This window comes from Saccoglossus kowalevskii, chromosome 14 (assembly GCF_978046115.1).
Source record: "Saccoglossus kowalevskii chromosome 14, keSacKowa6.1, whole genome shotgun sequence".
In the NCBI taxonomy this organism is placed as follows: Eukaryota; Metazoa; Hemichordata; class Enteropneusta; family Harrimaniidae; genus Saccoglossus; species Saccoglossus kowalevskii.
In genome coordinates, this window is record NC_140654.1 from 6,501,081 (window position 1) to 6,525,527 (window position 24,447).

The window sequence follows — 24,447 nt, forward strand, 5'->3', positions numbered from 1 at the left end:
CTTGCTAAGCATTCAAAAGAGAGAATGTTTGCACCTGTTATCTATATATTAAAATCGTTTTTTGAGTATGTTCCACTATTCACAATTCTACAAAATTTTAACAGTCTACAGCCAAAACTGTTTGGATAATAACAAGCAAAAAAAAATTCACTCCCATGTGCCTACAAACCTGCATCTCTACCTTAATTGAAATAGAGATTATTCCTAAATTATTCCAAAATTAAATTATTACAAAACACAGGCAATCATCAAATATACAGTAGTACTGCACACTCAATTTATTATGGAAAACTCTTCACAGAAAATAACGCTGCATCTAAAGTATCGCCAATAATAATGTAGCACTGCACTCCAATTAACAGGATAAACCAATAATTTAAAGTAGCACTGCATGGAAACTGCAATATCGACCAACTAATATACACTAGCCTTTTGTCCATAATTACAATATAGACCTATTAATACACATTCGCATTTCGTCCATTATTACAATATTGACCTACTAATATACACTAGCCTTTTGTCCATAATTACAATATAGACCTATTAATACACATTCGCATTTCGTCCATTATTACAATATTGACCTACTAATATACACTAGCCTTTTGTCTATAATTAAAATATCGACCTACTAATACACATTAGAATTTCGTCCATTATTACAATATTGACCTACTAATATACACTAGCCTTTTGTCTATAATTAAAATATCGACCAACTAATAAACCCTAGCACTGCATTCAAAATACAATATAGACCTAATAATATAAACTGGCATTTTGTCTATAATTAAAATACCGACCTAGTAATACACATTAGCATTTCGTCCATTATTACAATATTGACCTACTAATATACACTAGCATTTCGTTCATAATTACAATATCGACTGACTAATAAACCCTAGCACTGCATTCAAAATACAATATAGACCTAATAATATAAACTGGCATTTTGTCTATAATTAAAATACCGACCTATTAATACACATTCGCATTTCGTCCGTTATTACAATATTGACCTACTAATATACACTAGCATTTCGTTCATAATTACAATATCGACTGACTAATAAACCCGAGCACTGCATTCAAAATACAATATAGACCTAATAATATAAACTGGCATTTTGTCTATAATTAAAATACCGACTTATTAATACACATTCGCATTTCGTCCATTATTACAATATTGACCTACTAATATACACTAGCCTTTTGTCCATAATTAAAATATCGACCTATTAATACACATTCGCATTTCGTCCATTATTACAATATTGACCTACCAATATACACAAGCTTTTTGTCTATAATTAAAATATCGACCTATTAATACACATTCGCATTTCGTCCATTATTACAATATTGACCTACTAATATACACTAGCCTTTTGTCTATAATTAAAATATCGACCTATTAATACACATTCGCATTTCGTCCATTATTACAATATTGACCTACTAATATACACTAGCCTTTTGTCTATAATTAAAATATCGACCTATTAATACACATTAGCATTTCGTCCATTATTTCAATATTGACCTACTAATATACACTAGCCTTTTGTCTATAATTAAAATATCGACCAACTAATAAACCCTAGCACTGCATTCAAAATACAATATAGACCTAATAATATAAACTGGCATTTTGTCTATAATTAAAATATCGACCGACTACTAATATACACTAGCATTTCGTTCATACTTACAATATTGACCAACTAGTATACACTAGCTTTTTGTCGACAATTACAATATCGACCAACTAATATACAATAGCACTGCATCCACATTACAATTCCTCTGGATTCATCATTTAACAGTAACATTACTGTTAATCGAATGAAATTGGATATATTAATACCCAATGATTGAAAGGTCGACTCCGATTAAGGATGATTCTAAGAGGTCGGTCGTCACGGCCCTCATCCACGTGTTTCTGTTACTTCATTCCATTTTATGAAACTCTAACATAACTATATACTTATAACATAATTGCAGCTCAACAGAAATTTTGATCTAGGCGACCTTTATAATACAACAATATTGAGAAGACTTCCGCAGTCAATCTTCTTAGAATCTCATTTCATATATTGAAATTTCGATTACTTCTCGGTAACATCATGAAGTGGTTGTGATGGTAGTGTCTCCAATCGTTCTAATGTAAAATTCGTTTGTTTCCATTTTTTAACTTTTTTTCTTTGACCACCAGGGTATTCAATTATAAAACTAGTAATTTTGATTACAGGATAAAAGTTTGGCCCAACTAATGCATTGCCCCAGTCTTGCTTGCAGTGCTTACAATATATTTTCTTTATCCCAGCATCACGCTTCTTGTGGTCATTATGGTGGCGATGTTTTTAATAATGGCCTTATCTACAATTATATGGGAGCTCTCATCATAAATATATACGTCATTTCCGTTACATACATATTTGCCACACCCAGTGCAATACAATTTGACAGAATTTGACTTGAATTTGACAGGAATGTGTTTCGATTCTTTTTCATAAACTTCAGCAATGTCATTCATTTGTGTATGTCGCACAGTGCCTTGCAGTTGCGCCTGCGGCATATCTTGAATCAAGTCTATCGCTTTTTCCATTTGCTGGTCGAGAAAAACATTTACACTATCTCGCGTAGCAAGATCTTCATCTCCAATGAAATGTTCTGTGCTCTCCAGCGCACGTGCTCGACCACTTGACTGCCTCAGTGATATCACATTGGTTGAATAGTTGTATCTGATTAACATATGGCACTCTTTGATGTCTAACCCTTCTTCGGCAACACTTGTTGCCACCAACAGCTTGCAATGTCCAAGTGCAAACTTTCGCAGACGGGTATCTTGCTCAGCTTGCGTCATACACTCCACACCCGTCGATTTAACTCCAACCAAGATAGCGGGTTTCAGTGATTTCAGTGTTTTATCGTCGACAATACACTCGTATATTGCTCGTGCCAAAGCCCTTGTTTTCACAAAAATAATTCCTGAAAATATTATATAAGATGTGGTTATATTATGTATTATCACATGATTATCGTGCATCAATCACAGTTGTGACTTTTAGTCAGAAATATCACTAACTGATAAACGGCAAACGTCACAATATTTACGTTAAATGCCATTGTGTGTTCCAACATTACCACCAATCATGCGGTGGTATCCCGGGGAACTTGGCTGGTGCGTTCGGAATATCGCGGAGAAAGAGGTATATTTTTCGATGTCCACGAGAACCAGAAAAAGGTAAAAACAAGAAATTGTTTTGGCAGTGAAGAACCGTTGTTGTCGAAGTTCCATTGATTAGAAGTCACATCAAATGTACAGAAGCGTTCGACCAGAACCTGAAGACAGCGTATACTCGAAATTCTGGACTAAAGTTTATTTTCAAAAAAGCCAGTGATTTCTCTAAAATAAGTGTGAGTACCTCTGAGTTCTTCGTCCATTTTTTTAATTTCTTCAGCAAGATTTTCTTTCAATTTCAAAACTTTGGGATTCGGATATTTGTTTTCATCTTCACTAATGTCAAACAGCTCACTGGAATTACCTTTAAAATAATTATATTAAATAGTTTGAATTGTAATATTGAATTCAATAAATATTTAATTGCTAGTGGATAGTGTATCAAAAAGAAGAATCAATGTACCATAAGTATAAAATACTACAATAATCCCACAATCAGAATAACAGCTTGCCTAATTTAATACACTGCTCCCACGAACAAAATAAAATGAGTTCATCTAATATCTGATGAAATAATGTAAAATATTCAAAACAATATCCATATCTTGTACAAAAAGAAAGTAGTATGTATACACAATGCGTACAACGCTAGTATATTATTATATTCATTATACCCACTAAGTTTCCGTGGACAAAAGTGTCTCCTATTGCAATCATTGACATGATATTTGTACGTCCCGAAGCAAGTACTTAAAATATAAATACTAAATTGTGAATGGTCTAGTGCAGCGGAGCCTGTCAGACAACAGACAAGGAGTCGTATCATGTGCTAACCCTACATTGTAGATACTCTGATATATATCATAGAGTAAGATAACATAAAGCATTGTCAACCTACGTCTGAATAGTTTGTACAGATACTTCTCAATAGAAGTGGTCTCGTGCTGACCCCGCTGCCATCGTTCATTGTAGAAGCCGTCTATTATCTTTAACCCATCACTCATGCGACACATGCTACTTATTTGCAGAGCTAAAATAAATCAAATCAATTATTGCTAAAAAAAAGTATAATTTATTTAAAATATATAGCAGATAAAACCAATGGATTGCTTGCATATATATATAATATATTTCTATGGTCTTTAAGAACATTATTTACCTTTATTGTATTGAATCAGGTGTTCACAACACTGTACAGTCTCATGTTTATTCCCATTTAATGTTTCATTCCTCGTTGTGATGATGAATTGTTCATATTCCTCTGTGCCTCGTTGTGGGCATGTTTCGATATCGCCAGTCTTGTGTTCGATTTCTGCCATAATTTCAGCAATTCTGTCTTGGAAAGGGTCAGGAGATCTCGTGGCGGCGATTGTAGTGAATTTATCGGGTTTACTGACGTACTTTTCGAGCTCGATTTTATTGTCAGGATTTTGCACAGTGACGAAAGTCTGAGCATCTAAGTTTGCACATAGTTTCAATAAATGTGTTTGTGCAGCCTGGAGTTGACTTTTACCTCCAGTTCCAGGGCATGCTGTCAAACCGACAATCTGTGGAAGCTGGGCAGAACAACCAGCTAGCTTGATTTTTAGATACTCTGTCATTATGCGGTTGTAAGAATGGTTTTTCATAGCATAGTGACACTCATCTATAATTATCAGAGAAAAGGCTGATATTGATGTAGTTTTCTTTTCTAGGATGTTTTCAAAGAAACCAGCTGTCGTTATGACAATGTCGTTGATCTTAGCCAAGTGTTCAAATGTTAGTTTCGAGGTAGTAACCCCACTAATTTTTCCAGTTTTAAACAATGGTAGGTACGTCTTAAAACGCTTATATGTCTGGTTAAGGAGGCGATTCATGTGGACAATTAACAGTATCTTTCCCTTGCTGGTGCTGCTATTTCCTGCTGCTTGGACTTCCATAGCACGGTGCATGTGATTCTTGGACACCATCATAGCTACGTGTGTTTTTCCTGTACCCACAGGTGCACATATAATAGAATTTAATCCCTTATAGGCTGGCCCAGCAAGTTCCTCCTGGTAACCACGGGGTTTTAGGACTTCATAGTTTATGACATGTCTGATAATATAATGTAATACAATCGTCTTTAGTCATTAATCACATTTTTAAAAACATATATAGATGCATATAGGCTTGTAAGTTAATGTGTCATTGTCAATATCAAATCGAACTGTAAAATTACATAAAATTCTGTAACAATCATTTTCACGTTTCATTGGTAATAAAGCTGACGATGACTCTTTGATATTTTTTCTATTAATTATTACTGACCTTGTTTGACTCTCACTGGTACCTACTGGTGTAGATTCTGCAGCTGGACTTATTACCTCTTTCTCTAAACTTTCTTTTGCTGTTTCTAAAATGAAAAACACACATATTTTATTACAATTAAACATACATTTTTTGGTGTGGTTGAGGTGTGTATTTGTTTGTCATATGAGTCGTAGATAAATAATAATTGGGCAATTGTTGGATTATTTATAGATTTTAGAGTGTACATTTTGGAATTTACCACGGTATTTTATTAGCTAAATTCTCAATGAAGTTGTGTTACGTAAATGTATGGAGTGTGATTACCTTCACTCTCGATATCGCCAGTCTTGTGTTCGATTTCTGCCATAGTTTCAGCAATTCTGTCTTGGAAAGGGTCAGGAGATCTCGTGGCGGCGATTGTAGTGAATTTATCGGGTATACTGACGTACTTTTCGAGCTCGACTTTATTGTCAGGGTTTTGCACAGTGACAAAAGTCTGAGCATCTAAGTTAGCACATAGTTTCAATAAATGTGTTTGTGCAGCCTGGAGATGACTTTTACCTACAGTTCCAGGGCTTGCTGTCAAACCGATAATCTGTGGAAGCTGGGCAGAGCAACCAGCTAGCTTGATTTTTAGATACTCTCTCATTATGCGGTTGTAAGGATGGTTTTACATAGCATAGTGACACTCATATAAAATTATCAGTGAAAAGGCTGATATTGATGTAGTTTTCCTTTCTAGGATGTTTTCAAAGAAACCAGCTGTCGTTATGACAATGTCGTTGATCTTAGCCAAGTGTTCAAATGTTAGTTTCGAGGTAGTAACCCCACTAATTTTTCCAGTTTCAAACAATGGTAGGTACGTCTTAAAACGCTTATATGTCTGGTTAAGGAGGGGAGTCATGTGGACAGTTAACAGTATCTTTCCCTTGCTGGTGCTGCTATTTCCTGCTGCTTGGACTTCCATAGCACGGTGCATGTGATTCTTGGACACCATCATAGCTACGTGTGTTTTTCCTGTACCCGTAGGTGCACATATAATAGAATTTAATCCCTTACAGGCTGGCCCAGCAAGTTCCTCCTGGTAACCACGGGGTTTTAGGACTTCATAGTTTATGACATGTCTGATAATATAATATAATACAATTGTCTTTAGTCATTAATCACATCTATAGAAGCACACATACTTGTAAGGTAATGGGTCATTGTCAATGTCAAATCGGACTGTAAAATTAATTAAATTACGTTTTATTGGTAATGTCTCTTTGATAATTGAAGACTTATATATTTATTTTATTAATTATTACTGACCTTGTTTGACTCTCACTGGTACCTACTGGTGTAGATTCTGCAGCTGGACTTATTACCTCTTTCTCTAAACTTTCTTTTGCTGTTTCTAAAAAGATAAAACACACAGCTTTTATTACAATTGAACATCCATTTCTTGGTGTGGTTGAGGTGTGTATTTTTTGTAATATGAGTCGTAGATAAATAATAAGTAGGCAATTGTCGGATTATTTATATATTTAAGAGTGTAAATGTATGATGTGTTTGGAATTTATCACTATATTTTATCAGCTAATTTATGTCGGAAGTTGTGTTACGTAAATATATCGGGTGTTATTACCTTCACTCTCATACACTCTTTTAGACTGAATATTGCCACCATCTTGCTTGATGACATCGCCATGGCAACCTTCATTATCGACAGATAGAGCTGTAAATATATTAAACATTTCATCTATTATGAAGCTGTATAGAAAACCAGAATAAAATCCCCAAAACAAATTCTAACAAAGCTTGAGAATATCCGCAATTGGGAAATAAATATGGAAAAAAAACTATTATGCAACATTTACATCAAGAAATAAATCACATTCATGAGAAGAATGAAATTGACAGTGTATTATAGCCAGGGTTAATATTTTTGTGGGTTGGAGTTTCGAGTTTCAGAGAATGCGGAATCAATACATATGTATGTGTGTGTGGTGTTTCATTTTTTTATGATTTCTGTCTTTTTGTAAAGTGATGAACTGTTATTTCCAGTCTGTACATTCATACATACCTTGATCATAACCGTGCTCGACTTTTGAGTAAGGTGGGGGTGGGTAATCAGGTACACCCGGAACATGTAACTCAGTTTTGATTCCAGGTTTAGTTCCAGATTCTACAGTATATTGATAAATCAGCATTGTCAGTATGTCAGAATATCTGATTGACAACATATTTGTCGAGTTTGAAGGATATATCTTTCAACACTCTCAAACCACTTAGTTATACCTCCCAATGATATATGGGCATAAGTTGAGCAGAATGTGCTAATTTGAATCACCTCATGTTTATATTAGGCTCGATATATCTTTTATTTACTGATTTAACTATGTACGTAATGTGCGTAATTGATTGATTGTTATTTTGTTTTGAAGAATGTTGATTTACACTACACTATATATGGAGTATGTAATTTAAAATGACATCAATGTCATTTGTCTGGTATATATCTCGAATTTCTCAAACTTGTTGAAGCACCTCGCAGTATATCACTGATCTAACCATGTATTTTCTATGTACTCTATGCAACTTCCAATTGCACATTCGTATTTTTACTGTTACTTTTAAGTTTCCTTCAAGTGTTATTGGATTAGACTGTATTAGTGTTATGATATATTTCTAATTTCCATAACTCTTTACGTGGATATAATACTCTCTTACTATTGCTTTATGTTCGCTTTCTTGTTATTAATTACATGACATGTATGTGTCCTAGAGCTTTAATACTCAAATATTACTTTACAATGAGTTGATACTTTTGTCATTGCATTGCTTCATTGCAACTGGTTTGCTGTTTCAGCGATGCAAATGCAAAACAAATCACCTGTAATGATATGACAAGCATATACTTGATTGCAGTTCTGGCTTGGCGGAGACTCGAGATTTCCCGTGTCATAACTTTCACTGTAGCTATCTTCACATGTCATTTCTATATCATATACCTCTTCCTTTCTTTTCTTCACTTCTAAGTAATAATTACCATATATTATCAGAGTAAAATAGTCACAGTGAAAACAGAGTTATTATTAACTGAGTTAATAATTAACTATGAGTATTCAAATGTTGGTTTTGATATTTTACTTACATACCTGAAATGAGAAAATGAATATGCAAATTATCATTATAATATGCACGGACATATACTTACCAGATACTTTACATCTCAATGGAAAATAAATATGAAAAAGAAACACTTTCTAGTGAAAATAGCAAATTAAGAACTTTAAATCAAATCAAACTACAAAATATAATGCGTACGTGAATGAGCTTGGAGGTGAAAATAGAAAAAATAGTAAGACAAGTGATTCTGTAGTACGAGGTGGCTGCGTTGTACGAAGTAATTATGCAGTACGAAGTGGCTGTGTTCCGGGGTGCAGTTGATACATAGCTGGGTATGGAGTAGGCTGGCAAAGTCGGGACTTCTTTTTTGTTTGACAAAAAATAAATAATTAATTTAGCCTTTTTAACGCGATCGCGTAAACTAGCGTGACTGCGAAAGAAATCTTGACTGGACGCATCTGCAGGCGACACCCTGAATTGGAGAGAAAACCGGAGCGGAATCACGCCGGTGATTATGCTAATTAAAAGATGTCCATTAGCATTGACAACGAATCAAAGTGCAGCTGTATACGTCATCTCTAACCTATGTTAATGTACGTGACCTTTCACTGTCCGGGCGATTTTCAAACACTACTCGTATACATTGAACATTTAAATCGACTTGTTTTCAAACACGGATGAAAGTATTGCCGTTGCACTTAACAAACTGAAAGCATCCATTTCTGCTATCGAATCAAATCAGGCTTTAAAAAGTTACTTTATAGGTCAGGTTACTTTTCACGATCAAACTAAAAAGACTTAAAACAATTATTTCTTTTTGTAAAACAAAAAAGAAGTCCCGACTTTGCCATCCTAAGTTGGGAGGTGCCCTGAGTGCATAATAGTGTGACCATTTTTATACCTGGATAGTGGCAAAATCTATACCCATATTTATACCAAAGTACCATTTCTGACATCACCGTTTATTTCAAATAAAACAGTTACCGTATTTGCTCTATATTTCACTGAGCAATGTGTGTCCTATTCTATTTCGTGTTAAATCTCCGTTTGAATGTTGATTGCCATGTTTAATTTCCGGGTTGATGTATATATTACCGATATTTATACCTATCTTGACCAGAAATTAGATCGATATTTAAACCTAAAATTCAAACAAACGACACCCATTTCAGGGGTACGTCCCCATTAGGCAAGTTATATGTATCCCCCCCGGGGGGGGGGGACTGTGTTGTACGAAGTGATTCTGTAATACGAATAGGCTGTGTTGTAGGAAGTTATTCAGTAGTACAATCTGGCTGTGTTGTACGAAGTGATTTTGTAGTACGAAGTGGCTGTGCTGTACTAATTGGATTTGGTACAGAATACTATAAAGAACAAAAATAGGGTATGTTGAATGTGAAGGAAATATTTCTGCGGCAGATTTTGTTTTATCTTCAAAACACATTAATATTCAGGTAGTTTGAAGAAAGACATGGTGGCGTAGCAGTTAATAGAACGCAGGTAAAAAATACATAACGTTTGAATGCATAACGCTCGTTAGTTATTAAGAACTACTGATGCAGTCTGATGTAACCTGACACTATTCTCTATTGGTCAACTTCGAGTCACGTGGTCTTTTTAGCTGACTCATTCGCTGGCAAGTGTATAATATTATTCGACTTTCGTATTACACTATAGTCATCGGTAGGGGGGGTACTTTATACGCTCAAGTAATTATTTAATTAATATACATATGCATTATTACATGCATACAGAGCTATAGATATAGTTAGTCCTTACCGTTCTCGAGTGATGTGGCTAGGTGTTCCAGCTTCACGTCATTGTTACGAAGTGCTTTCAACAAATCTTCATACCAGACATCTTTTTTTGTCATGAGGTGATATAATAGAACTCCCGCGCCTTCTATATCACCTTTCCGTGATGTCGCAGCCAGGATACACGATTCGTCAGCACGGGTCAGACATGTCAAATGAGGGACAATCTGCGACGGTATAATGCCATGCATAAAATCGCCCCGTTGTTTTCGAAGAACCTTGATCTCAATCGGGTCTTCATAGTCCGGTTCCTCCTCTAAACTGTTGTTACGGCAAGTATGCGTAGAATTCAGTGAAGACATTACTATTAGTGTACTGTACGTACCGAAGACAACGCGGCGGGGATTACACCACAAAAGCTACTTGTTATGTTTACCGGGAAGTAGTGACTCATAAATTCAAAGAATTGTTCGCACTTATCCCACAATGCATTGCCGCACACCACGAACGATACAATGGTAATTGTACTATGCTCGCTTGATAGTCATGGAATATAATCTACGAGCACGACTTTTTTAAGCACCGAAACCATGATGTAACCTTGTTGCTGGTGACTTCATGCTCCGACTTAACTCCGGAACTACAGCACGTATTTGGCAGAGGCCTTTTAAATATATTGAAACGACCCACACACAATTAACTGTGAATAAAACAACCTAGAAACCAATAAATCACACCCCATAAGTATTTATTTACTAACCAAAGACATTGGCCGTGGATCAAGCGTCAGCCTTTTTATAAGCTTAGTGAGGGCGCTGTTTCCAACTTGGAGACCAGTATTACTTATCATGAAGAATCACGAAAATGAGGGTGTTAAAAATGACAAACAATATTAAGCTGAAGTGAACACGTAATTGACAATGAAAGTGGTGTAATTGATAATGAATGTGGTGTAATTGACAATGAAAGTGATGTAATTGATAATGAAAGTGGTGTAATTGACAATGAAAGTGGAGTAATTGATAATGAAAGGGGTGTAATTGATAATGAAAGGGGTGTTTTACATTGACTATATCACAATATTTTGATAATATTAATATTTTTAGTGCAGTTTTTATAGTTTTTATCAAAATTGCTTGATATTAATTTTACTTTTGTTTATTTGCAGTGTTTTTTTTATTGTTTGTATCTTGGGAAAAGTCGACATTAAATCACGTCATAAAGATAATTGTTTTAAATAAATGTAAAATGGGTTGAACACCTTATGTAGTTAATGCTCCTGTTTCATTATAATGGCAAAGTCGGATTACTGTTTCCGAAAATGTTTAAGATAACGTGTCAAAAACGTGTGTTATAACGACAAAGTTGGGTTTCAAAATATCAAAATGCCGAAAATCAAAAACGTAACAGTTTCAAACGGCAAATACTGCCGAACGTGCAAGCGTTAATACAGCTAAGTCGGTTTTGAAAATGGAAATCGTCTTATCTTGGCCATGGATGTACTTCGGATTACGTTCACATACACGAATCCTGGAAGAGCGCTTTCATTACCAGCGTCACTACAACCACGACACTCCCAGGAGCAGCCGCGCGGCGACGTGGACGCGCTTTATACTAGGTATCACGTGATTCGCAACTGTACTTTCAGTGAATAGGCTTTCAACATTGGAAATTACTTTAGAATTCATTTGTTGGTTTACTGAACCTGTTTTGGGTAGATTGTGGGTCGATTGGGTCGTTTGTGGATCGTTTGGGTTGTTTTGGCTCGTTTAGCTCTTTCGGCTAGTTTTTCGGGTGGTTTCAATATATATAAGAGGAGGATTCGCTGTCAAATCCCTGTACTCAACATAATTATTATTTTAGATTTCAGAAAAGCTGCCACACATAATTTTCGGCAATGATTATATTTACCAATGCCAGCCATCGCAATCATTTAGACCACTGTCGAATAATCTAACAGTTGAACAAACGAAATATTACCATGTATTTTTAAAACTTTGCACATCTGCGACAGAGCCTAGCATGGCGTAATACCTTGGAAATTAATTAATTATAAAATCCATATTAACGTTATATGTAAGTGTCATCTTAGATTTTTACAATTACACTTATACCGGTTTCACTGTCTGTAGTACACCACAATATACCTTTGCAATAAACCGCGCCCTCTAACGACTAAGTGATGTGTACATTATAATAGTATATGTCCTGAGATAATCTGCTTTAATAAAATGTTATCAGAAACAAAAATTGATTGCCATGTATACTGTCTCTCAGGAACTACTTTTCACTGTCTTCGTTAAAATTCTTTTTATGTGATTACAAAAATATTGATATTTTACATACATTCACTTTTACGCAAACATTACACATAGAACATGCGGGGTATTCTGTGGCTCTTTAAAGATTGTATTGACTATTGTCAATGTACGGGCCGTTGCCAGGCAGTGGACTCTTGTCCGAGATGACACTCTTCTTCAAAGATCAACTGTTCAACTCAACTCCTTGTATATCCACAGAGATGCATATAATAGCAATATTACATCTTGAAAGTGGAAATAACGCCAGGAACTTCAAATTTACTTTACACCGCGGAGTTGGGTGGCCTTTGAGTTTGTAAGTGCATGACTATGCCCTTTTAAAGCGCCTCAAATTGATAAAAAATGAACTACAGGTCTCCATTCTCTGTCTTTGATTCGGCGGAATTAACCAGAAGAATCACGCTGGGTCGTTTGTCTGATTTCCGTCTTCTGCAAATGGAATGATTGTTACACATGTCACTTTATGTCAGACATGTCACGTTATGTCAGACATGTCACGTTATGTCATACATGTCACGTTATGTCACAAATATCACGTTATGTCACACATGTAACATTATGTCATACACATATCACATGTCACACATGTCACGTTATGTCATACACATATCACGTTATGTCACACATGTCACGTTATGTCACACATATCACGTTATGTCACACATGTCACGTTTTGTCACGTTATGTTATGCATGTCACGTTATGTCACTCGTGTCATGTAATGTGTGCTCAAACAAAACAAAATCAAAAATACTTCATACAGAACGGAAACCTACCCTCTTCCACATTGATATTCCCATATACAAAATACAATCAGTATAAATGAAACCATGAGATATATTAACGCCATGATGCATGCCGCCCAACTAAAACCATAGGCTTGTTCCAAAGCTCCCCCAGCTGTAGGACCGATAAAACCCCTGAAATAGAAAGTGTATACATTCACTTGATGTATTTTTCGATTGAAATTCCTAATAACTATTGGAATTGTACGTTTGCCCAAAAAATGGCTTTATAATACTATATTTGATATAGGCCATACTCAGAGAGACCTTTTTTCACATTAAGAAATGTCATTCGCCGAGTGAAAGAAAACATATGCGTAATTTCAGTCGCATTGTGAGAAAATGGGTGCTGGATCTTGTGGTGTATTTTGTGGGTAACGCTTTGTACGTACGAGGTCAATCCAACCTTATTATGTTACACATTGGAACCACCGAGGGTAGATTATTATTGTACGTACCCTATTGACTCCAAAGCACGATACACGCCAGATACCACTCCATATGTACCCATGTGTTGCTCCATACCATACCATCTAAAAAATAAATAAAAAATAACATTGTTGATCAATTCATATATTGCTGGAGTTCAACAATTTGATTCCACATGCGTGCCAAAGACATTACCCGTGAATTCCATTATAAAAGGTATTAATGTGGACGATTCCGACAAAGAGACGATGATAATGACATACCTTGCTGATTCAACAATGTCCGTAAATGTCGGCACCAGTGAACAAGCCACTCCCATGCCGATGATGACCAGAGACAAAATAACGATCCATAATTCACTACAAAATAATAATCCAATTTAAATTAAATAAAGACCAGTTTGTTAATAACATATGTGTTAGCTCGTTAAAATGATCTGATCGATACTTACGATTTTATGTTTAAAAATGGAGATGGTCCCACATAAAGATATCCAGCCACACAACCAATGTTACCTACTATCATTAATAATTTACCAATATTCTAGCGAAGAAAACAAATTTAATAGAATGATATTATTATATAATAATATGTTCATACTGTAACACGAGCTCGTTCGATTGTGGTTAGTCTATCCCAGCAGCTGGTCAGAATTGACTTTGCAAATTTGACTTGTCTCTACACAAAAATACACCATTCATATGGAATTTCAGATAAAGCGTTATATGTTAATTTTAATCATGATAGCAATTTGGAATACTAGTACATATAAATTGGATATAGTTACCCATTTATCTGTGAGCCAGCCAACAATAAATGCTGCTCAGAGACTGCATACGGACCTGCCATTGCCATGAATACTGAACCAACATTAGCACTATTTAGGCGAAACTTAAAAAAACACAAATATGTGAATGTTAAAATGTAAACAAACAAATAAATAAATAAAGTAAACTTGGGGTAACCCGACGACAATACGAGATTAGCACTCCTTACCGGTGTCAAATGTTTCGTCAATAAAGGATCCAACACACCTAAAGCCATGGAACCAGTGATAACAGATATAGAAGTGACAATAACTGACGGTATTTTCAACAATTGTATTATTGATCCTGACTTTGGGGCTCCTTCATCTGCAAACATGAAAAACAATATTTCGAGCAGGTTGTAAGCACTATTCGTCAGAAAGATTTATTTGTGGTGTATGTGACTTGGAACTCCATGACCGCTTAGAACCTTTGATAGTTAAAGTGTGGTGGGCGTCGCGCCGTGTCCTGCCTTTCGCAAAGACCACTATCCTTTAATATTTGATCAGACATGAAACATGCGGTCCGTGATCATACATTAAAATATGATCCCATCTTCAGCGACTCGTCAAATACAGAAAATATTTTTTTTCTGTATTTATTTGCGTTACAAACTCGACTACGGTGTGTTGCAATGTTTTTTTACAACTTTTTATGATCACTGATCAAAAATTGTATAGCTATTGTGTGCGCTTGGCATTTTTAGCTGGTGTTCTACGTTCGACTGAGAACGAGTAATTAGTTTACCGCATCATCCCGAAGACGTTATGATATAACTGTGTATCTAATTTCAACCAGACATTCCATTAATTGCATAGGCATATCAACGTACGTATTGGCTTCAGAGTAATTTAATTTTTTTTACAAAAGCATTACTAAAATAGTTCACACGTCGTCATAAGCCCCGGTCATAAGCAGTCATGATCGACAAAATTGTGCCGTAGTTTAAACTAAGCGTACGCAATCAACAATCAACTCTGAAATGTTCTACGAACTTCGACCAAGAGCGCGCGTGTCTGTGTGTTGTTCACAGCTTTCAGTGCGCGCATCTAGTTCTACAAAAGATAAAGAAATCTGCTTCGAAATCATCTGTATTTGTCCCGTGGCACATACAAACCATGAAACCATATGCATGTATGACATATCCATCGACATCAGTGGCGGCGGCATGACATTTTGCATTGGGGGCGAGATAGCTTCACCATCACCTTATTAAATTGAAATCTAGACCCCCTGAAACGCTATTTCCTGTACCACACAGAGCCCTTGCAGGAAAATGTACAATGCAAATTACATCATAGTTTGTTTATGGACATCACATTCAAACCTACACGAGCGGTTTCTGTTGGTCGATTGAATAACATTGTAAAGTTTTCATCTGATGTCATTGCGTACTACGCTCGTTGATTAGTCATTGACATTTATAAATATTTTTAAAGATGAGGGGAAAGGGTTTGTTGTGCCGGTAGTATTACAGGACAACCCAGTGGCATCGCACTGTTTCACTGATCTTCATATTTTGACTCGTCTCTTCACGGCTCGCGACGACTCGTAAATATGACGTGATTGTAGCGTATTTTTTTGTAAAACAGTAAATTCAGTGAATACATAAATAATATAGGGTCCACTTCCTGTGGAATCAATGAGTTCTACCGAGGGAAAACTACTCAGACACAGTATAATTACAGGCACCTGAACAAAATAAATTATCACATGGGATTCGAACACACGATGAATGCAAACGGCTTACAAATGTAGAAATGCGCGCTACCTACCATAGCATGTATATAGGATTAGTTAATACCGCCCTCACAGCACCTATTTCGAAGACGAATCTCGGACAATACGCACAACATATAGATACTGTAACATCTACATACATAGAATGCAGCCGTTTTAAATTCCGTCTATCAAAATAATGATTGTGATAACAGTTTTGGTGTCCCAATGTATGTACCTATATTACGACTATACCTTTGACATTGGGCAGAATACAAAAGTTGAAAAACGTCACGAGTACTGCCATTCCTCCTAGCACAGTAAATGGTAGGAAGAATCCGCCAGCCTAAAAAAAATAGAAAAACAGAAAACAGATTATGATGATGGGAATATAGTTGATATACAATTTGTGTCTATTTCATTGTTTGTACTCAATATCAGGTTTACTACTGTAATCACGTGTCTCTCGATCGGCAAACAAACCAGTTTTTGTACTACTTTTTTATACGTCATCAATTGATGGGCTCACGAGTTGTTATTTGAGGTGGATATGAATTTATATACAACGCCGTCCTAAAAAAAAACGCATCTTAAGCGCCTAAAATGATTTATTTTGATCCATCAAGTTATATACTCACTGATATCTTTATATTTTAATTTCTTTAAATTTATTATGAAACTTGAAATTGGTCTTTTCATGAACGTAGTTATGAGGTTCCCAAACGATAACTATCCCCAGGAATTTCAATTTCAAGAACACAATACAATCGACAAGAACTGACATCACAGTCCATAGTCAAATCAGTAAAATTATAAATAAAAGCTTGTGATTGTTCATTTGCTGTGTGCCTATATGCCGCTAAACCTTGTTTCAGAGGAAAAAAGTCTATACAGCTGAGCATTTATATTGCCTTCTTAAAGTTAAATACTGATAGAAAACTGGTATGCTTTAGGCACTTTCCTAACACATTATTCAATCAACATTACAATCGACCATAACATAGTTAGAAATACAGCCAATAATGACAAACTATTAATGTCCTAAATATATCTGTATTGATCAACTGAAATCGGACTACTTGTTTTGCCACAAGAGTATAAACCTCACATAATAATCGTCTTAACTTCATTCCAATACTTACCTGGTAAAGATATCCACCTAAAGGTGGCCCCAGCATGAGACCTAGGGCACCAAATGCCTCAAGTATTCCCTACAACGAGGAAAGAGTTCGTCACTATTGTCAGAGATCGCTCAGTGTGTTAATAACTTACATTTAGAATATATGCTGTTGTTGGAAACTGACACTACTGAAATGGATTCGGTGTTGCGTATAAAGTGTCGTCACTAAAAGCAAATTACAAATAGTTTTTTGAATAATTATCTAGCATTCTATGCAAGGTTGAACAGATACTTACCAAAGTGAGTGTAGTGTTGTTTGGGAACACTTTTGCAACGATTGCACCTGATGCCGTTGTGGAAGCAGCTGCCCCAACTGCCTCAACTGACCTTACGATAAAGCAAGAAGCTACGAACACTGGTCTGGAATCCAAGTTATTGAGAAAGCTATAGAAATAGTTAATAATTATATATTTCAGTTTCACATTGATTGGACAGCCAACGATACATGATGATGTATGTGGTTTGCAGTATATGTATTTGTACACTATTTTCTGTCATACACAACAATACATATTTTCTCACCACATCAAATCAAACTTCTAATTTGTTCTTTTGTACGTTAGTGACATTCCCTGGAGAAATATACCACACTTCGCCCCCTCACGGTATATTATAATAAATTTGACAGTGTTTGATTTCTTACCCGTATATTATTGCACACACTCCACAGAGAAATGAACCTGCAAGAAACATAACTTTGCACCCAATTTGAGAAATCTATAAAAATAACAAAATAAATATATTGTGATTTTCTGAACATTAGCGACAATGTAGCACATACTTTTAAATGAATTTACAAGATTTAGGGTGAAAGGTGAATAAAAAAACATCAGATTGAATCATATGCATGTGACCATCCTCATATTGGCTTTTAAATTAGCATATCTTGATATAGCCTACGAGAACATTTAGGAAATGTCATAATGCATATACTTACAAATTTCCCAAATATGGGTGACATTATAAACATAGTCAAGGAAAAACATCCAAATATTAGCCCAATTATAGCATCTGACATGCCCATTTTGTTAGCCTAAAGGAAAAAAGAAATTTATTAACATTTATAAAAAAAACACGTTTATATAAATTAAAGATAAATTAGTACATAGACTTGCGGTTACGTCTCACACATCGCGACATGCCTCGTTCGATATGGTCGCCATGAGACGTAAAACACGCTTGATAAAAATACGCGACTATTGTTTAATATGATAACAATTTTAAGAACATATTTGAAATCTAATCAGTTCAATCCCGAGTTCAACATAGCGAATCCAGGGTAATTAACATAAGATATAACTTAATTTTATTCAACAATTTGTTTTGATTTAAACTCATTTACAGTCAGTCATTGTGTAGAATGTACTTCTCGCGGGAAAAACGTACCTCTCGTGGGAAAAACGGGGCAAGAATGCTGTTGGCCAGAAGATCAACCATCGTGGCAACGGATAGACCAAGTAGTGTCCACTTCTGTGTCTTTGTGAAATGAAAAACTGATTTCTGCTGTTTGTCTGGCGAATCAAAATCGCTGACTTCAGATGCTTTACTGAGAAACGCGTCCCCTTCGCCATAGTCCTCGGCATAGTCTTCTAATAGTTCATCGCCACAACTGTTGTCTTGTAGCTCTTTCAATGATGCCATCTGAATTACACTATCCTTTTCCTAATTCCCTACTACCTATACCAACTACTCGCCGTCAAGATGTTGCAGCTACAGTTATGGTGCCAAGGACCTCGCACACACTCACACATGCTGAAAAGTCACCACTCAAATTACTAGCATGTCTATTGCACAGTATACTGTAACATAAATACTAAATTGTGAAATCCCCGTCCTCTCAATTGATGATTAACCAGTGCACACTGCAATCAGTCAATCAATGGTTAGGCTCTAAAATCACACTCAAAAGTTTGAGTGAGAGGCCTGGAGTTACTGTTGTGGAGTATTGGAAGACCTCACCCATACAAAGATCGATGGACGTGACTGCTAGAATTAAAAGAAAAAAATATTCTTCATAGGCTCAGGAGTAACCTATTTAATATACGATTATAATATGCATGTGTTGTCAGCACGTTTTTAGTATTTACTATAGTAATGACTGTCGCTGTAGCTGTTCCCATTGCGTGATGATATTGTGTATAGTCTTCGGACACTCAAAATACTAGGTGTACTCAAAATGACCAATACACTAACTGATCCAGACTTTCTAATATTGAAAACATGTGCCATTACCAAACGTTATAAAGAGTGTATCCCTCGTGTCTCCTAGATGAGCCATATACAAACAAAGATACTAGTAGGTCCATGCTGTACTTGATGGCACGGCAAACATGACCTTTTCAACCTACCAACATATCAATTTCCCACTCATACCCCAGCATCTGTACTTCACAAGAGCTCGTACGTTGGTTAATGGATAACCATTTTATTTGTTATTTAATCATAGGTATTTTATGAATAGATAATTTGTGATATACATATGTATATATATGTAGTATGTTTGCATATAAACATATATATTATTATTATAATAAACACATCTATAGCGATGTAATTTAATCTCAAAGAAGAGAGTGTGAAATTGTTCCGAATGTTACTATATAGCATTAGCTAACTGTTTCATTTTGTTGTGCTTTACAGTATAGTGTATTGATATAGGTATTTCAGATGATCACAAAATTTATATCGAGGGTATCTTTTGCTTTATTGGATAGAATCAAAAAGTGTACTTTTTTGAGTGCAAACATTCGTTGTATTAAGAACCTAGGACATTTTCAAGCATCGAGATGTGTCGAGCACGCCATCAACGATAATAATCTATTTATGCTTGGAGATTAAGCATAATGGCAACCACAGAAATTACCATATTTTTACATATATATCCATACCCCATTTTGCATATTTTCCAACACATTTCTATAATTATATCACAATCTATCACTGACACAAATTAACAAAGAATACCGACACATACACGCTCAATCGACAATCTTCCCGTACAATCGATTACAAGATGATTACTTAACGTAGATAATATCGATTATCTTACGCAATACGAGGTATTGTGAGTAGTACTTTATTGTCAGTTGTTTAGCAACGACTGGTTTCGATTCAAACATCACGCTGTTGCCGACTCGATCTCATTGTAACTGTATATATGCACTTTATATTGCGTTTATTGCAACAAGATTACAACAATATTAAAAACATCATGTTGACCAGTATTTCCAAGCTTACAAAGTCTACAGTATCTGTCATTCAAAAAAATCTTTATCATTTCTGTTGTATTTTCAGGTTCTTGTCAAAAATATTTAACTAAATTGGTAAAACACATCTGCTGTGATTTTCAAGAATGTGATATTAATAAAAGAAAAAATGTCTAATATAGATAACAATATTTTATTGTGTAATGTATATATAAATTCCCGCACATTCGAATGATACAAAGCTACAATAAATTTGAAGATCAATTGTTAAAACAAATACTTTTGCTAGTTTGTTCCTTACACAATCATCTGATTGTTCAGACAATGTAATTTACAATCCGCGTCGCGCCATCCTCTCAGTATTGAGACTGGCTAGGTGATTGATTTGCAGTGCAGTGAACAATGTCGCCCTCTTTGAGACTTTCAAGAAATTGAAGAGTAATATAATTTTCTCTTGATATGCCCATTCATTAATTCATTCAAACACATGTACATTTCAAATTATTATTACATCTCTGCAACTCGTGAAACTTTCATTATGACAACATCGAATACAGAAACACTTAAAAGACTTGCTGAGATTGCGAATTGACATAAATAGTAAAGTATTGTTGTAACTGTACAAAATGTTTGTAATATATTTGTTGTTCACTTCGCCGTAAATCGCACTCCTTCATATCCGACGTTTGATCATGTGATCTCGGTGTTCGTAATTTGGATCCAAAATGATCATTTTGGCGAAACTTTTGAAATCTGAAAACAATTATCGTAAGGGATGCCATGCTTGGATTTCAAACTGTTTTATTTAGTAATATAGAATAGGAAAGCCTTAGATTTTTTAAGAAAAAGTTTGCGAAATTTTGCCAATACCAGTTTATGTGCCATGACTATTAGATTTTTAAAAAAGACAAATCACTTTTTGTAAAGTTGCATTACTTCTAAGTGTTAAATAGCAACGCATTTCAAATGTGTTCATTGTTTCAATCTCCATTGGGAGATTAATTGTTGTATTAGACCTTATGTGATATGCACACACTGACAACCGGCATAATAGGGTCACCGGCGGTCATTGTGATCGAACCGTGTCACCATGTTAGAGTTCAAAGTTCATAGCTACTTCTAAACGCAAATTAGAAGCATAGAAGACCACACCGCTTTGTTATCTCGTCCGTATTGTAGTGGTACTGGGCGCACGGCATGGGTCATCGTGAATAAAATCAAAAATCAAATCACGCTTGAGCGTAAACAGGTACGTTTTGCGATGTTACTGAGTTCTTGTGAGGTATTTGAGTCGAACAACTAGATATAGTTGTAGCAGTACCATAAGTTATAGGCCAATGTTTATCTGCACCCCCAAAAAGAACATCGCCTTATCGGGGCATATAGTCGGCTGATCTGATACGAAGTGATAATACCGAGGCCGCCAATACATCAACCGTTGTATCAACGTGAAGAGGTGACACGACTGCATTTTAGTTCAAGCGGTCACGATGAGCGCATTTTAACCCATGTAAGAATGAAACATATTTTTTTATATGCAGATGGTCAGTTTATGTTTTGTGGGCACGTTGAATGTATGACAGTACTAATGATCCCTGATGTCAGTGAGCCAACTCGAGGCGTGCCATTCTAATAACGTTACGTGAATATAACCCAATCGCCATCAATCGTAATGTCTCATGCTCTTCGTCCCGATCTCAATCCCAATTCTCCCACTTGTCTTTTGTGTAAACCCGTATTTTTAGTTTCAAAATCATGGTATTATAATATATATTTATCTGTTCTTGTTAAGCGACATGACTCCAAAGTTCAACACAACATATAAAAGTTGTTAAACAAAAATAGTTGTGACGTAAAAGAACTTATCAATGCAAATCATCTGTTCATACAAAGCAACAAAGAAATGAACTGCACTTTTATGGGTCGTTATCAATAAAATATTTTACATTTTTGTAACGATTATTTCCAATCATAGTAACTGCCGACAGGAATGGGAGGCTCCCAAGGCGTCTAACAATTATATTTTCAAAAACGGCAAAGGGTTCCTTTTCAACATTTTTAGAAATCGAAAAGATCGTATTTTTGCTGTGTTGATATAATGTGTGATATGTGTGTGATAGATCCACTTTACCGAGATTGTGATATACTGTATTTGTAATTAGGGTTGAGTTTTTCTTGTAAAACTGTTTCAAGTGGTGGGGTTTTCATGTCAACGTGTTTTTAAAAAGTGTTTTCCAGAAGTTGGTGCGAAATATCAGGGCATAGATCCATTTTAAACGTTTTAAATTTCTTTCTAAATTTCGAAACCGTGTCCAAGAATTTAGTAGAATCTAAATTGGTCGATTGGAGATGAATTCTGCCGAATTCAGGTGGTCGATATACATTATCAGTTTGAACGTTGAGGTACTCGGCGACTCGACTAAAATTATCCATGTTCAATACAAATAAATATAGTATTCCTCTATAGTAACCTGTGAAACGACCCCAATCGTAATCTACCCACGATATATGTAAAGTAGTATTTATAGTTTATAATAATAGAAATAAGTAACTAGTGATGATTCCTGATTACATGCATGGAAGCTTCCGTTGAAATCACACAACATGAACGTGTATTTGTTGTGGTTAATATACATATAATACGTTGTCCTATCTGTAGGTTAAATATGAGTCAGTACACAATATTTGACAGCTGTTTGCAGTACTACAAATATTTACAGTATCGCCAATCTAATCATTTTTATCCTTAAATGCGCTGACCAATAAATAACCTTTCAAACTATGTCACATCAACAATTTCCCGCCAAAACACTGCAAGATTAGACAACTCTGAAGTATTTATATTCTTGTGGTTGAAGTCACTTTCTGACAATAAATGTCACGGATGTGGTGTTATTTGACGATTTGTGAAGTACGCGTCACAAGTACAACCGCTAATGCTAATATCATATGAAGTAGGGACAAAATTGACATTGCTCCATCGTTGTCAAAAACAAAACAAACAAAGATGCGATTGGCCATTTAACCTGCCTGATATCCGTCGACTAAAAGCATATATATGTAGACTAGAGTATTCCGGACAACGAACTTCGTTGTGTATATTAAACCCCATCCGTTATGTTGGAAATGAAAATTGCATTCAAATACCATGGTAGTTTACCTTAAATGTCGGCAGTCATACAAAATTACAATTTTCTGGTGATTATCCAACACTGTGTTCACTGGCATGCGTTAATGAAACCAATCTCTAAGGAGTGTTACGTCTTAATACGTTCCGGCTTTGTTTGTTTGATTACCAGTAATAAAATTTTCAAACATTTCATGATTGCCGGAATTCAACTGTGTTGTTTATTTATAAAACGGTTTTTTTTTCTGTTTACAGAAATCTAATTATTGTTGAATCTGGAGAATATTACAATCAGGGAGGGTTTTTTGTCTCTACCATTCTCAAGGTAAAGTATGTACGGTCTTGTAAAATTGCACGTATCGTTTAAATATTGGAGTACGAAGGGACAGGCGCATGCTAGTTCCCTCATGGTCATGCAACATACGTACATTAGACGACCATAGCCTTTTACAATGTAGAATTATTAGACTTTAATACTAAACTTTAATATATTGGTCACTATGTTCAGTCATCAAATATGAATGTCATTACATTTTTTATCAAGA

The 24,447-nt window shown here is 35.4% G+C and overlaps 1 protein-coding gene and 1 pseudogene across 1 annotated transcript; both read right to left on the reverse strand.

The window, feature by feature from the left end:
- Positions 1-248: 248 nt before the first annotated feature.
- LOC100371629 (interferon-induced helicase C domain-containing protein 1-like) lies at positions 249-10,910 on the reverse strand. The gene is made up of 12 exons (XM_085508249.1): positions 10,355-10,910; positions 8,340-8,480; positions 7,530-7,631; positions 7,092-7,181; positions 6,776-6,860; positions 6,152-6,588; positions 5,789-6,130; positions 5,483-5,567; positions 4,353-5,269; positions 4,092-4,223; positions 3,438-3,557; positions 249-3,000 (listed from the first exon to the last, which is right to left on the reverse strand). Exons 1-12 carry the CDS (start codon positions 10,689-10,691, stop codon positions 2,327-2,329), a joined length of 3,462 nt encoding a protein of 1,153 aa, XP_085364375.1. The 5' UTR covers positions 10,692-10,910; the 3' UTR covers positions 249-2,326.
- Positions 10,911-13,422: 2,512 nt separating this feature from the next.
- Positions 13,423-19,210, reverse strand: LOC102808923 (MFS-type transporter SLC18B1-like; annotated as a pseudogene).
- Between the last annotated feature and the right edge of the window lie 5,237 nt (positions 19,211-24,447).